Source organism: Pangasianodon hypophthalmus, chromosome 12 (genome assembly GCF_027358585.1).
Source record: "Pangasianodon hypophthalmus isolate fPanHyp1 chromosome 12, fPanHyp1.pri, whole genome shotgun sequence".
In the NCBI taxonomy this organism is placed as follows: Eukaryota; Metazoa; Chordata; class Actinopteri; order Siluriformes; family Pangasiidae; genus Pangasianodon; species Pangasianodon hypophthalmus.
The window spans coordinates 23102479-23117655 of record NC_069721.1 but is presented as its reverse complement, the minus strand read 5'-3'; the positions used below and the strand labels follow the sequence as shown (position 1 = coordinate 23117655).

The 15177-nt window shown below is 40.8% G+C and overlaps 2 protein-coding genes across 2 annotated transcripts in view; one reads left to right on the top strand and one right to left on the bottom strand.

Annotated features, from left to right (window-relative positions):
- Window positions 1-3073, top strand: part of nsfb (N-ethylmaleimide-sensitive factor b) — a 35461-nt gene extending 32388 nt beyond the window's left edge. Inside the window, exon 22 of the mRNA XM_026915050.3 lies at window positions 790-3073. The gene's annotated coding sequence lies outside the window, so the exon portion shown is untranslated. The remainder of the gene's footprint in view (window positions 1-789) is intronic.
- A 296-nt stretch (window positions 3074-3369) lies between these two features.
- Window positions 3370-15177, bottom strand: part of wnt3 (wingless-type MMTV integration site family, member 3) — a 34924-nt gene continuing 23116 nt past the window's right edge. The window contains exons 2-4 of the mRNA XM_053238738.1: window positions 13478-13719; window positions 9575-9840; window positions 3370-7014 (exon numbers count right to left, since the gene is read on the bottom strand). Of these exons, the coding sequence (XP_053094713.1) occupies window positions 6535-7014; window positions 9575-9840; window positions 13478-13719 (988 nt within the window). The 3' untranslated portion in view covers window positions 3370-6534. The remainder of the gene's footprint in view (window positions 7015-9574; window positions 9841-13477; window positions 13720-15177) is intronic.

Sequence of the window (15177 nt, the reverse complement as noted above, 5' to 3'; positions counted from 1 at the left end):
CTATGGGCTTTATTATAATTATAACATTATAGCACAGTAGGGTAGGGATGCATCAATACTTGTACTGGTACTTGTACTGGTATCTTGTATCAGTCTGATGCCATGCTTATTTCCTCGTACTCATAAAAGTTGCTGAGAAACCAGGTGATACTATATAAGAGTAAGTACTGACAGTGATCTGGACCTATTTCATGATTAAAGATGACAATCAAAGCAAAGCAGACTGCAAACTTTGTGAAAATATCAAAAGGAGGAGCTACAGTATCTTCCTAAGATACCAGTAAGCTGATAAAATATCTTACACAGTACGTGCAAGGACAGCTGACCTGAGCGTGTAGAGCAGTGTTACTGAGCGTGGTCATTAAACATTAGTCCATGGTGTCATGAAATGCAGAGAAACTGTAGTGTTTGAGAGCAGTTCAGTTCAGCGAGCACTGAGCACTGAAACATGCACACTTTCTCAGCTTGCCATCTCACTCACTATTACAAATTCTGTTTAAATGATATAACATCTTAAACATTAAACCGGCAGAAACGGAGCTAAATAAAATGTTCCCTGACGTTGCTGATTGATTAATGCTAAGCAGGTTGTTAGGTTGTTTATATCGGTATCTGTGTTGGTATTGAGATCGTCGAATACCAGAAAGCATGCACTCGTACTCGGTCTGTAAAAAAATGGTAAGGATACATCCCTGCAATGAAGGATCTATAGTTTTATTTTATTATCAGGATTGTGTGAAACAGTTAATACGTGTTAAAAATCCAAGACTGACCGTTTGTTCTTTTCAGGTGTGTTGTGTTGTGTGCTGCTGTGGAATCAACGCCGTCACTTCGTCCTGTCCAACACGAGCTCTCTCTGCTGTTAGTGACTCCACCGAACACTGCACACGGACACTGGTGTGTGTGTGTGTGCACACCGCAGTGATCAGTGCTACGGTGGTAAAGGCTGCTAACACTCCCATCGAAACTGGATTTATGCGTGTGTGTGTGTCTGTGTGTGTGTCTGTGTGTGTGTCTGTGTGTGTGTCTGTGTGTGTGTCTGTGTGTGTGTCTGTGTGCGCGAGTAAATAAGGTCTGCTGAAGTTGATCAGTGTGTATATGCTTACACAAGGCATTAAACATTCCTAAGTGATGCCTTAGTCTTAATGCCATTCACTTGAGTTTGATTGAACATTAGTTTTGTAAAAAAGAAAAAAAAATTTTTTTGAGTTACAGCTAGACTCACATTCTTTGTTTTAGTGAAGGACATCTTGAATTTTCCTAAGTTTAGCTCCATGATGGACTGTAGGCTTGTGAGATAAAACAATATTATCGTCCCTACATGATACTACATTGCCATGATATACAGTGACGTTTATCATCCAGATATTATATTACTGGAACTGTCAACCGTTATGCATTTTGCCACACTTTTTGCCACACGTTTTTTTTTTTTTTTTGGACTGGCGCTCTACTGCTCTGTCCCGTGAGCAGCATCAACAGTATAAATGTCTGCCATGTGGACATAAGGATTATATTGAACTTTGCTGTTATGTTTTGTTTTTAACTGTTTACTGCGTATTACTGCAGAATCATTCAACAGTCCACCATCAGGCTGAGTTTATGTGAGTTCCTGACTGCACAGCTGATAACATTATTACACCCTCCTCTACTCTCCTTAAACCTGAAATGGTAGTCCTGGTTTAGGTTCTATCATCTATCGAGATATTTTAAAATAGAAAATCTCGAGCAGGGAACAATCAATATCTCACAAGCCTAATACACTGTTTTCTCTCGTATGGTGTGTTGTGTAAGTGTGACTAATGCAAAGCACTGTCGGACTGATTTTCTCTTTAAATCTTTACGGATTTAAAGTCGCTCTGTGGGACGTTTGGTTTTTTTCCCCTTTCTTTTGTTTTTGTTTTTCTTTTTTTTTTTTTAATAACTAAACCGTTATTGATACTTTTGAAAAGCTTTTCTTTTTTAATAACTCTTCGGTCTTCATCATGTTTGTTTAGATATGTTTAGAAACTGTTTTTTTTTTTCCCAGGTGTATTTATACTGAGATCACGTCACACTTTAACTGCAAACGGGTCAACTCCATTTAGCGAATTATGTGACTTCTGAAGAAAACTGGTTACTGCTAGAGCTTTTAGTAGTTTAATGGTAGTAGGGGTGAATATTTACTCTTTCACTATTTTTGGTTATAAATAATTTTGCAAATTATATTGATTTTCCTCAATATTTTGGGCTACTTAGTTTATATTCATGGTATGTAATCCCAGTAATAAGTCCATTTCAGTTCCAAGGTGTAATACTACAAAATGTGGAAAAATTTCAAGGGGGGTGAATACTTATGCACACCAATTTAGTGAACATTTTGTGAAAATGAGTGGTGTCATATTGATGACATGAAAGAGTAAGATCCAAAACAAATCCATAAATTAAGACACACAAGACTGTGCAATTAGGACAAAAGTAATGGCACCCTATTAAAAGAGGAAGTGTTAGTGTGGCGCCGATTTATTGCATACTGCACCATTTAGCTGTCTTTTGAGCTCTCTGTGATCGTTTATGCCTTTTATGGAATTTTGTGTGCATGACTAAATGTAAATCAGCTGTAAATCGACTGTACTTTCTTGATAATCTATGGCTTATTACTGTTTATCAACATACACACATGAATATGAAGAAAATCAGCATGCGTGAAACTGTTATAAATCTGAAGGGACGTTTTAGTACAATAAAATCAATTACACCCAATGAGGCCCAAAATCTCAGGCATGTCTGAGATTCCCATCCTTAGTATATATGTAGAATTTAAACTGCTTGACCTACAGCACTAGTTAGATATCTGTCCCTCTGAGTGTGAGTTAAATTTAATTTACAGCTAAAATGTTTATTCCATTGACTGTTTGCTCCATTGTCTGTCCTTTTAATATGTGAGTGAGTTCCAAATAATAACAGTTATATTTCAAGTAAATGATTTAGCTGTAATGGAAGAATTATTTTTATTTTATGGAAACCTTTTTTTTATAATTTTGACATGGGATAAACATATTAAATAAATCTTGCAGAAAATATGTGCACTATATGTGGAGTATCATCTGATTTCTTGTTCTGCATTGTGCATAAAGAGTGGTGTGTGTTTAAAACCACGCTCTGCGACACAGCGTAAGGTATCATTGAGTTGTGTTCAGGAATTCCCAGGATGTTTAAAGCTTGAGTTTTTCTTTCATCTCCCCCTTGTTCTCTCTCTCTCTCTCTCTCTTGCTCTCTCTCTCTGTCATTTACACTCGGTGTTAGGAGATGCCACAGCTTCCCGGGCCACAAGCTGACGTAAGCACTGAGCACTGAAATGACAGATTACATGCAGGCTGAGACGGTAGCCAAGAGGAAGATCATTACCCTTTATTAGAGCTGCGTGGGAAACTGGAAACAGTTTGGGCCACCGTTCTCTTAACCACTAATGAGCAAATAAGTTAAACTGGGTTAACTAGGTGTAATGTAAGGTCACTTATATAATATGGTTTGGTTAGTTTAGGAGTTTAGTATGTCTAACTTTAAAAACAAAAGCAATAATATAGCAATTTATCCATAAAGTAGTAGAATAAAAGCAGAATTTAGAAGCAAAAGCATGAGACAGTAAGTTGTTCTTCAAATATATAATCTTAGTTCAGTCATACAGATATATACATTGTATAATAAATAATATTTATAAAAACATAACATTTCCAGACGATAAAATAAAAAAAAAAAAAGAAAGGGAATTAATAACTTTGTACAAAACTTTGGATATATAGCGGGCTGGGAGGAGCAGAAAGGGAGTGCTGAAATGACCAGTGATGCCGGGCGGAGCTGCTTGTGGGAAGAGGGAGACCATGTGCATGTGCATGTGGATGTGGGTGTTAAGCGGACGATTCAGTCTCAAGGAGACAACGCTAATGTCTACCTTCTGCTTCTGTAGTTAAACTTAATGAATGGGATGTGTGTAGGACTGTTGGAACATGTATGGAACCCTGTGCCTGTCTGTTTGTCTGTGAAGCCCGTCGTCCCTCCCCCTCGACGTCAGCCATCGCACACACACTCGGGTCAGGACACCCAGACCGCTTCGCCTTTTAACGTCCAAACAGCAGTTAGACAACAACTTAAGAGTTTAACGCATAAAGTCTCCCAATCCCAATTTATCCTCTCCCTTTCCAAGATCTATAGATGTTAGAGAAGGTTAGAAGGTTATATATAAAACTCCTAACATTCGTTCTGTTGCTCAGTGTGTTCGTAAGTGCAAATTTAACTCTAAAACTCTGGATGCAAATGAAGTTTGTGTGTGTGTGTGTGTGTGTGTGTGTGTTTTGATGGTGGTTTGGCTTCTACCTGAAAACACTTTGGCTTTGTTTAGACAGGTAGTCGATTTATACACACCTGCTCTTTTCCTTCTAATCACCACCATCATAAATTAAAATTTTCAAAAAAGGAAACGCATCACATAAGAGTTGATCTCATGGCCAAAATCGTACCGTTTGAGTCATTTCAGCATTACAGCGTTATTTTCATTAATGAGGTTTCTTTTTTTTCCCCTTATGGTTCTGGACATGTTCAGTAGGCAACCTTGATGCATTTATTTTTCTGTACATGTAGATCAGTGTGTGAAATCAGTGACCAGTGACTACTTAAAGGAATACTCCAGTGTTTTTCAACCTAATCTCCATACTTTACATCTTTACTCTACGTATGATTATCACACACAAGAAGTTCAATTTTCTGGGAAATGAACTGAAAATCTGTGCACTCCAAACTCGCTTATAATGGAAGTCCAAGTCCATGTTGAATTTCCTCGATTAACGTTTAAAACGTGACTTAATCAATGCAAATTTACATTTCCATCAGTTGGACTGGGACAGTAAAAGTGTTCAGATGAGACAGATATGAAAGAAAGCTGTTCTTATAAAGTTTTGTCCAACACTGGAACAATAGAGAAAAAAAATTGCTTATTCTGTGGTTCATGCTCCAACCAGGACCATACGGGTAACTTTGTCATAACCATAAATTCTTCTATTTAAAATGTCTCTGAAAAGACAAATTGTATAGATTAAGAGCTTTATTTACAAATAGCAAAAATATTTTGCAAAAATCAGTTTCTTGTAAATGAAATCTACTCATTTTGTGTTATTTATTCGTATTTTGTGTGTATTTTAAAATTTTATTGACAGAATTCAATGACTGTCCTTAGACTTCCATTAGAAGTGAGTTTTATAAAAATTTGTAAAGGGCATTCAGTGTAACAGCTGTAATTTTGCATAATTGAATCAGTTATGAATTTTTAACAACTGCCTTTCGACTTCCATTATAAGAGTGTTTCTTGTCATTTGAAGCTAGTATAACTGTTGTGATTTCACATTACTTAGTTGCAAATTTTAAAATGTTTATTGAGAGAATTCATTGACTTCCATTATAGGTAAGTTTTATAAAATGTGAAAATGAAAATTTGTCATTTTGCTTTATTTAGTCGTTTATTTTTTAAAATTTTATTGGCAGAAATCAGCAACTGCCCTTAGACTTTAAATATAAGTGAGTTTTATAAAATTTGTAAAGGGAATTCAGTGTAACAGTTGTAATTTTGCATTATTTAGTCATTAATTTAGTTTATTTAGTCATGAATTTTAAAACTTTTATTGACAGAATTCCTGTCCATAGAATTCCATTTTAAGAAATTTTCATAAAATTTGTAAAGGGAATCCAGTGTATCGGTTGAATTTTTTGAATAATTTAAAAACATATTTTAAACATCGATTGAATTCAACAACTACCCTAAGACTTCCCTCATATGCAAGTTGTCTGTATTTTCTGTGTACAGAGAAATGTGTTGAAATTCTTGTCTGTAGAAATTACACGTACGCTACAGATGCAGTAGATAGCTATTATGTTGAAAAATGCTGGAGTACTCCTTTAACTGGTGCACCTGTGCAGGATCAGGGAAGACATTAGGGAAAGTATGAGGATTACGTCAGTATCAGTAGTCTATTCGGGCTTAAAGACCCCAGCCTTCAGATGCACTTCAGGCTCTGAATGATCAGTAGTTAAGTAAGCGCACTCCCTCCTTCACCCCTTTCTTCTCTCACCAGCCCCCTCTAGCTCTGTTCATGTCTGCGTAGTGTGAGAGTGTGTTGGGCAGATACGGTTTCAGCCACCAGGCCTTGAGGAGAGACGATCAGAGAGCTAGAGTGACAGGTAGAGTGATACCAGAAGACATTGAGGGTTCAGGTAATAATGTGCTACACTCTTTCAACACACCACAGCTGAAATAAATAAAAAAAGGAATGCATCAGGAATGATAGTGGTAATCACATGGTAGCTAATTCTCCCAGAAAAGAGGCTCGACTGTTATTAAAGGATATTAAAAGTTCAGGTACCGAAGTGCCACTACCCACGATGTGTGTTCTGTATTCAATACAATCTTGTGAGTAAGTGTGTGTGTGTGTACACGCATAGGCTACTCAGTCCTATCTCTTTCAGTCTTATGTTCTTTCCTTGCCACCCCTGCACTTCTCGCACTCCTTATTTGCACGTGTGTACGTCGTAGACTCGTACGCACTCCTGGCAGCTGACGTAGCAGCACCAGTGGAAGATACAGTGGCACTTCTCTTTGCGCTTTTCAGTCCGCGTGTTGTGGCCGCGGCCGCAGCAGAGGAGATCGCAGCCCTCGATGCCGTGAGACGACACGTTGCAGGTGCGGTCGCGTGTGCCAAACGAGCCCGTCTCCGGGTTTGGCTCGCAGAAGTTGGGAGAGCCCTCGTAGTAGACCAGGTCTCTCTCAGTGGGGTGCTTGAAGAAGGCGTACTTGGCTCGCAGTGTCTCCACCCAGCCCCGGGACTCCCGGTGTTTCTCCACCACCATCTCAGACGCGCTGTCGTACTTGTCCTTCAGATAGTCGCCCAGCAAGCGGAAGTCAGGCTGTGCCCACCAGCATGTCTTCACCTCGCAGCTCCCTGACAAGCCATGGCACTTACAGCGTAGGTGCATGTTCTCCAGGATGGTCTTGAGGAGAAAAGAGACACATGAGAGCCTGGATATAGTACAACTCACATGGGGACTTGTATGGAGGATGCTCCACATAAATGGATTTATGTGTACTTGTGTACTTGTTATGTAATATGTGTACTTAAGAAGACATTTATTTAACTTTTATGGAAGGAGTCTCCAGTGTCAGTGCTTTGTAACTGTCAGAGGTAAAGCTTTCCAACACAAGTCAGAGGAATTTGATAACAGGAGCTAACTTGTTTCGTGGATGTTCCACAAAATTAAATTTAATCATAAACAGACAAAAAGTACAGTGGTTCATTCTTTAATAAACTGGAGTCATAAAAATTGGAGTCATTGGCATATTGTTGCCGTGTAAGAGGAATAAAACACTTTGGGACTGTTATGGGAAAATAATCAACTTCGAGGTGGTTAACAGTAACTTCTCTATATCAGAGCACCCCATTGTTGATTACTTTCCTATAACAGCACTCCCCATGGTGTTTTATTTTTTTACATAACATTATGGACTAAAGAAAATGAAGGTTTACGCTTTGTTACTGGCATATCCTCTCTGCATCGTTACTGCCTTGCTATTATATTATATTGAATACATACTCCTAACCTAAAAACTGCACATTGTTTCCTTAAGTTGTAATTACAAGTAAGAGCTGCATACAGCATTTCGATACCCCAGTTTTCAACTTGGAGGGTACTTTTGCAGGTCTGGCAAGTCTATAAATGTATGGAATTTTCCTGAAGTGAAAAAGTACTGAAATTCAGGAAAAATTTTGGAAAAATAGTACAGTAGACTTTGGGATCAGCAAGATATAACACAGAAAGCCTGGTGAGTTAAAAAAAAAAAAAAAAAATCTGAAGTAAGCCTTGTTAAAGACAAAAGGTTTGGAAAGGACAAAACTCCTGAGTCATTACTGACATTTACTCTTTCATCAGGTTTGGAGGAAAGACTTTCAGTGGCCAATGGTAAGTAATTTCATATAAATATAACATTTTAATAGTCACTGATTAATCAAGTTAGCTGACCAGCTAATGTTACTGTTGAATGCAAAGACTCTGTAATTATGACTTGGCAAATGGGTCATAGGACCAACTGAAAAGCACATGAAGGCAGCAACAGCTAAGTTTACCCTGCTCATGAAAGGCTTAGAAAATAGTTAATAAGGTACCTGGGGTACGTTAGCAGAGAAACCTTTGATTTTGGCCTGAGAAGGTATTAAAGTTTGCTATGTTGCATCAAAACTTAGTTCCTAGTGCTATAAAATACTAAGTAGGTCACTCCTTCCTCAAAATTCAACATGATGTTCATCATTGCTTTCATATGCTGATTAAATATAGCTTATAATGGTTAAAGTCTGGGTTTGTACAGAGGAAGATGCTTCTATATTGGTTTCCTGTGATACCCCTGGTCAAGTGCTTAGTGCCAGGCCTTGGCTACAGGTGTTATGCAGCTGCTGAGCTCAGAGGCAGGCAGTTGCAGTGCTTAGCTAATTCTCATAAGAAGTGCCGCTCATGTGAGCATGCCAGTGGCACTCTGCCTTTGTTTTGGTTTGTTTGCTTTAATTCCCTGGCTATATTTAGCTGCAGAATTCCCCAGCTGCGGCGGAAGGCAGGTGTTTGCGGGCCCCCCAGGGCCCAGCCAAGGCCTCTGACATCATGTCCTGAACTCGTCAGGCCTGCGGCACCTCCCGTGGCCCACTCAGGAACAATGGCGTGAGAGGCAGGTGGGGCAGCCTGGGGTCCTGAGAGGGCTGCCTGTCTCGCTGCCTGCCACTGTGGTCTCTCGCTGCTCCTGTCGAGCGCAGATCAAAGGGCCGCTGTGTTGTGGTGTGGTCTTGCCAATTGCCCCTCAGCAGCCTCAGCGCTAATCGACTCCAGCAGCGAGCTGACGGGCGAAAATCCCGAGCCCTGCCGCTTTCTTTCTCTCCTCCCTCCCACCGCCCTCAAACCACTAACTGCGTTTACACCTCTGTCACGGAATTCGGCAGGGATGCGAGACATGCGAGGTATGAAAGGATCAGGGAGGTAATTACCCAGTAATTTCACATATAAATGCTTCTTTTGGGGCTAAAAGGCACTCCGAAAAGAGATCAGGCAATTCTTGACAGTTGATCTGTCATGCATTTAACACCTTAAGCTGTGGCTGAGTCCCACCCACGAACAATATAAGAGCTTTGTTCATTGTCTTAGTCACTTAATTCCCTTTTATTGTACTTTGTCTTTCAAAACCTCTGATTGTTAGCCAAATCTTTTTTTTTTATGTTCCTTAAGGGAGTTTTTTTGCTTACAAGTTCGTTAGATACTCCTGCCCTGTACCTAAATGCATGTTTTCAGGTACACGTATCATATAGGTGCACTTTGTAGGTAGTAACTCAACTGTACCTATTGCTGCACTTGATCTGCATGTACCAACACCACACACTACCATGTTAGCCCTGTTCTGAAAATAAACCACTACCCAAACGATATCTACTCTGGTGGTCCTATGGTGGTTCCTTTGCATTGATGGATCTGTATGGTAGGTGGACCTGTTGTATGAACAGCATGATTCGGAACTTACCATTCGTCCAGCTTCATTGTTGTGCCGGTTCATGGCGGAACGGGCGTCTGGCCGGTTTTCTCTGGCATCTGCAAACTCTCGGGATACGAGCACCCCGAATTCGGCATCCTCGCTACAGCCACCCCACTTCCAGCCCTCACCTGGTGGCCCTTTGTGGTGGGAATCACAGCCGCACATGGTGGAGGTTCCTTCTGCGCAGGACCGTGTCACTGCAAATGCCACACCAGCAGAGGCAATTGCATGGACAAACGCAGACTCTCTAGTGGCTAGGGAAAGAGAAAGACAGAGAGAAACAAGGGAAAGAGAGAACACTGCATAAGTGAGGATACTTTTAAGACTCTTTGAAAAGCAGATGCCAATGTGCGATGATTGGTGCTAGCTTTTAAAGTGATCCAAAAGACAGTGCTGTATCCTGAGGGTCCTGAATTTCCATCTGCAATCCTACTGAAAGTCTCACATCAGACAGTGTCTTAAGGGCATGGATCATTTTCTGTGATGTGCTCCGAAATATCAATGCACTATAAGAACAGGCACATCTTTGACATGACAGTCTCAATTGTTGCACATGTCGTTTGTGCCTAATGCTACCTTGGGTTTCAGTGACACTGTGTCATCTTAAAGGTGCTCCAGCTTTCCAGATCAAGCCCCTGAGGCCACGTGGGTGAAATCCAGCAATGGGGTCTACGTGCTTGCTCTGCAAAGGCATGTGCTGAGAGATGGATTTACTCCTCCTTTGAATGCAACAGATTATTAGGTAACCGGACACCATTGTTTCACAATCGCAGCACACTTACTGTGGCTCTCCCACTTTTAATCTGGACTCTGTCCCTAAGGGGCCACTGAACCTACCACACAGGTCTTTTCAACAGTCAAATGAACGGTCCCGGCTACTGCCTGATTGCTCTTATGACCACCTTTCCCACCCATCACACCACTCATTCCTATACGTCCCACATGTACAGACACATGCATACATGTCCTGAGAACATTTAAAGTTTCTAACACTATGAGATCTCTGGCTTGTCATGTTGTAGACAGACTTAAATGTGGTTTAGCCATAAGGACACTTTGAGCCACACACAAGACATGTTTCTGCAGACATCTTTTCATAACCTCTTTAGGCACTCAGGAATTTTATCTGTTTCCACCACAGGAACATTTCCATAAACCAGGTGCTTTTTAAGGAACTCAGGGATTTTACCACTACAGGAACCTTTTCAGAAATGCAGAAACTGTTGCAGGTACTCAGAAATGTTAGTCATGTTTCCACCACAGGAACCTTTTCAGAAACCCAAGAACTTTTTTAAGGTACTTAGAAACTTTACATGTTTTCATCACCTGAATATTTTCAGAACCTTTTTTTAGGAATTCAGGAATTTTACTCACGTTTCCATCACAGGAACATTTCCCCCTGTTTTCACTACAGGAACCTTACTAGAAACCCAGAAACTTTTTAGGAGTTCAGGAATTTTACTCATGTTTCCAATACAGGAACCTTTTTAGAAATCCAGGAACATGTTGAGGAATTCAGGAATTCTCATGTTTCCACCACAGGAATATTTTCAGAAACCCAGGAAATTCTTTACAAACTCAGGAACTTTATCCACATTTCCACCTGAAGAACCTTGTCAACCTCTTACAGTTTCCACTGGAAGCACCAGGGCCAATTTTAGCACCTGGGTCATAGTTCCAGTACCATTTTTTCTGGTTGTTGTCTGGTACACTTTAGTTTGGATTAAACAGGTGTGCACACATGTTTTGTATGTTTCTAGTGCTATACTGCTTATGCTACCTGCACTCAAAAGGCTACAATACTGTTAACAACATATTCACACAAAACAAAGCAAAAGCACAAACAACAACCGAACTTCTAATGCCAGATTAGATACCGGATATCAAATACCACATCAGTTTATTGTTTACTACACCATCTCTTTCACATTTCATTTTCGCATTCTTTGATGACTACTTGCATTATTGCATAAGACAGTTGCGGGAACTACAGTGTTACGTAAGAGACAAAAGGTGAGGGACGTGATCTCTTATTGGCTAGACAGGAAGCATGAATCATCAGAATCAGGTGACATTCCCATGATGCCATCCATTATGCAGTCACGCAAGGGCTCAGGTCCTATTCTATTCAGCTATCACAGATGATTCATTTCAAAATTATATTGCAAAACTATTAATTTTTTAACAGGGTATAGCTCAAACCAAGTTCTAATTTTCAGCAAGGTTGCGTGTTTGCAGTTCCATTAGTTTCCTAGAAGATTTGCTGAATATGCACATATTTTGCTTTATGTTCTATTGTTCTGAAGAGCGTAAACACACACTGCTCATTTCTCCTGATGCTTGTGTGTTTGGGCATACACCTCTGAGGGTGGGAGGCCCGATTGAGGCCAAGTCGGTTCTGGCAGGCCCAGCTGGGTCGACTACAACAGAGCGCTGTGAGCCGATGGCCCCAGGAGCTGTGGCCCCGAGCCAAACGCAGAGCTGCTCCCGCTACCTGCTGAGCCCATGAATCCGCCTTTGTCTCCGTGGTGTCACACTGTATTACCCACACAAAAGGACCCAGCAACCAGCACCCCCACAGCCCGGCTTAGCTCTGCCCAGAGCTGGCCTGGCATTCCCAACAGGAGCAACCCCCACCTCCCCTTCCACCTCTACAGCCACATACACATACCAACCACCTTTTCCTTCTCGCCCTTTTAATTCCTTTTCCTTCTTGTCCTGCTTCTTAAATCAACCTCTCAAATTAACAAACAACCATCCCTAATGTTCTCAAACACCACTACCTTCTTAGTATCCTCCCTGTCTTCAGGCCTCACTGACCTCTCCCCCAGGCCTCCCTCTGCCCATCATGCACCCCTCCCTACCTCGCTCCCTCCGTGATGGGGAAGGATGGGAGATTCCCTTTCAGGCCGTTTTCATGACACAGTCAAAAGGGCGTGTGAATGGGCCGTTCGTGGGAGCCGGGCTGTAAGAGGCACACTGAGATGGCCCATACCGGCCTTCACGCACAGTAGGGGTTGAGCGGAACCCCCCAGCCCTTTTCTATTGCTTGTAATCTCATTTGGCCTCCCCTCTCTTTTTCTCTCATTCACTCGCGCACTCGCTGACCGGCTCCCTCCTGACACATAAGCTAACACACTGCTCCTGATCAGAGGGCTGCACCTCTTCAACCTCCAGGACAGGCCACCTCGGCTCGGGGCTTGCTCGCTATCTCTCAGCACGGTGCACGCTGTTCCAGGTTCCCTGTTGGTTTCTCCTTCTTGTCTTTTGTTTAAAAAATTAACAAATGCTTTTCATCCTTTTTGCAATGTGATTTTTGTGGAACACTGACAGATATCTGTAGAACCTAAATGATTTCTGTAAGTAAAGTTAGATCTAAATCTAGGAAAATTCCAAAATCAAATCTAAATCAAATCAATAAAGCTGTACGTTTACATGCTTGTTTCCAAAAATAGATATTAATTTGAATTTTCAGATGTGAACAGTGTATATTTTTTACCCAAATGTATGTTGCTATATTCTGTCCAAAGCTGTCAGGTTGTACCTTATTTGAATTGTCCAGAAAAAATTAAACCAAAGTTATATGTATACAAGTGTTTGCATTACATTTGGCTAACGTTTTTGTACAAAGCTGCTTACAGCCTTGTTCAAGGACCCAACAATGGTAGTGTGGTAGTGCTGGGATTTGAACTCTCAACCTTTTGATTGGTAGCCCCAAGCCTTAGCCACTAAGCCACCACTTCCACAGGTGTGGAAAAGTTTTTGCCAAGCAAATGCTGGAAGCCCAAACCTGGCTGCACAATATTTGGGATACCATGTAAAGTTGGGTACATTTTTTTTTTTCCCGAACAATTTTTTTTTCACACAGCCTAATGATCCTAGAGCCTTTACCTTTGTCCAGCACAGGGCCAAAGATAGCTAGGTTGTCCTTTATGGTGGTGCAGTTCCATCTGCGACCGCGGAACTGGTGCTGGCACTCCTGGATGCCCAGTTTGACCCCTTCGGCAACACTGGGCATGATCTCGATGTAGTTGCGGCAGAAGCGCAGCTGCTTGGGCACTAGACCAGGAATGGAGCCGCACAGGATGGGCTGGGAGCCCAGAGACGAGTACTGCTGCCCCAGAGCTAGGGACCTGAGAAAAGTACAGGGAAAAAACATTTATCACAATCAAGCTGAAACCTTTCTGGGGTGGAACTGGTGATGCATGCAGCAGATGGGCAAAGAGAATTGCTTTAAGGGATAGCATGGAGTATAACAAGCTGTACTAACACGCCCTGTTTAAATATGGCCTGATTGATTTAGATAAACAGGTTTTATAAGCTTTGCTTTTGTAATCTTTTGTAATCTTTAATCTAATGGATATAAAAGACTACAATGAGGTTTGGATTGCAATAAACTGACTATAAATAACAAAGCCCATAGAGGACACTTTAGCTGTGTTATGCACATCATTGTCTTGTATGTTGATATTAGTGCACTGGTTCATCCACAGACATCTGTTTGAAGTCGTCTCACTAAAGTGCTTTTATTCTAATCTTTTTTTTTCCTGCGAGCTCATATTAATTGGCGCATCATCACTGAAGTAAGCTTTGATACCTGAGAACTGAGTCAGCCGTTTGGCTCCCACCCATCTTCATTTGACTACGTGTGTTGCAGTTTTGCAGTAGCTGACAGAAGATTTGTAGTGCAATGTTCATCTAAGCCGTGGGCATCTGCCTAAACATGGCCTTGGTACCACTGCACCGAAACAGGCATTCCACAAACCAATTCATTTTAATTGCCTTCTTTTTCTGCCTGACATAAAGCTAAAAAAAAAAAGGTTGGAAAGAAAAACGTTGCCTGTGTTTTAACACGCTTGCTCTTATGACAGGCTCAAACACAACTGCACCCCTATTAACAGGTTTGTTGCCTTTGCCAATGAAACATATCTGAGAAGTTTTTGACTTATTGTTTATTCCTGGTGGTGCGCTAAACAAGCACAGCCTCCATCGTCCCCTCATAAAGCCATCCACACACCTTTCAGAGGAAATCAGCTATGGATTCATCGTCATAAATCCTATCTGTGCATCCATAGTGTCTGTTTTCTAAAATTAGAATCAATCTGAGGTCTACATTAAATTATTTATTTTATTTGAAGTGAACTTCAGCTAGTTCACATCCTTACCAGGAAAAGAAAGTCTAAGCACATCACTACATCCTATTACATTACAAATTGATTACAAAGTCCTGCTGGTTATGTTTAAAGTTCTGAATGGGTTTGCTCCGAGGCATCTTGCTGATATCCTGAAGCAGTATAACCCATCCTGAGCATGAAGATGTTTTTCTTATATTACTAAGCTCTGTAGTTCTGTATGTGTTTTAAATACAGATTAAATTTGCACTTGTTTAGCTTAACTTATTCATGGTTCTTGGGTCTTTATTTCATGATTCGGAGTGATTTTTGTAGCATTGTAATCATTTCTTAATAAATGTAGGTGATTTATGATACATACTTATTTGTTTCATTAGTGTGCATTATCATAAATTATTTCGTTCTTTGGTCCTTTAGATATTGGACTAAAAATGATAAATATTTTTCTTTAAAACCCAA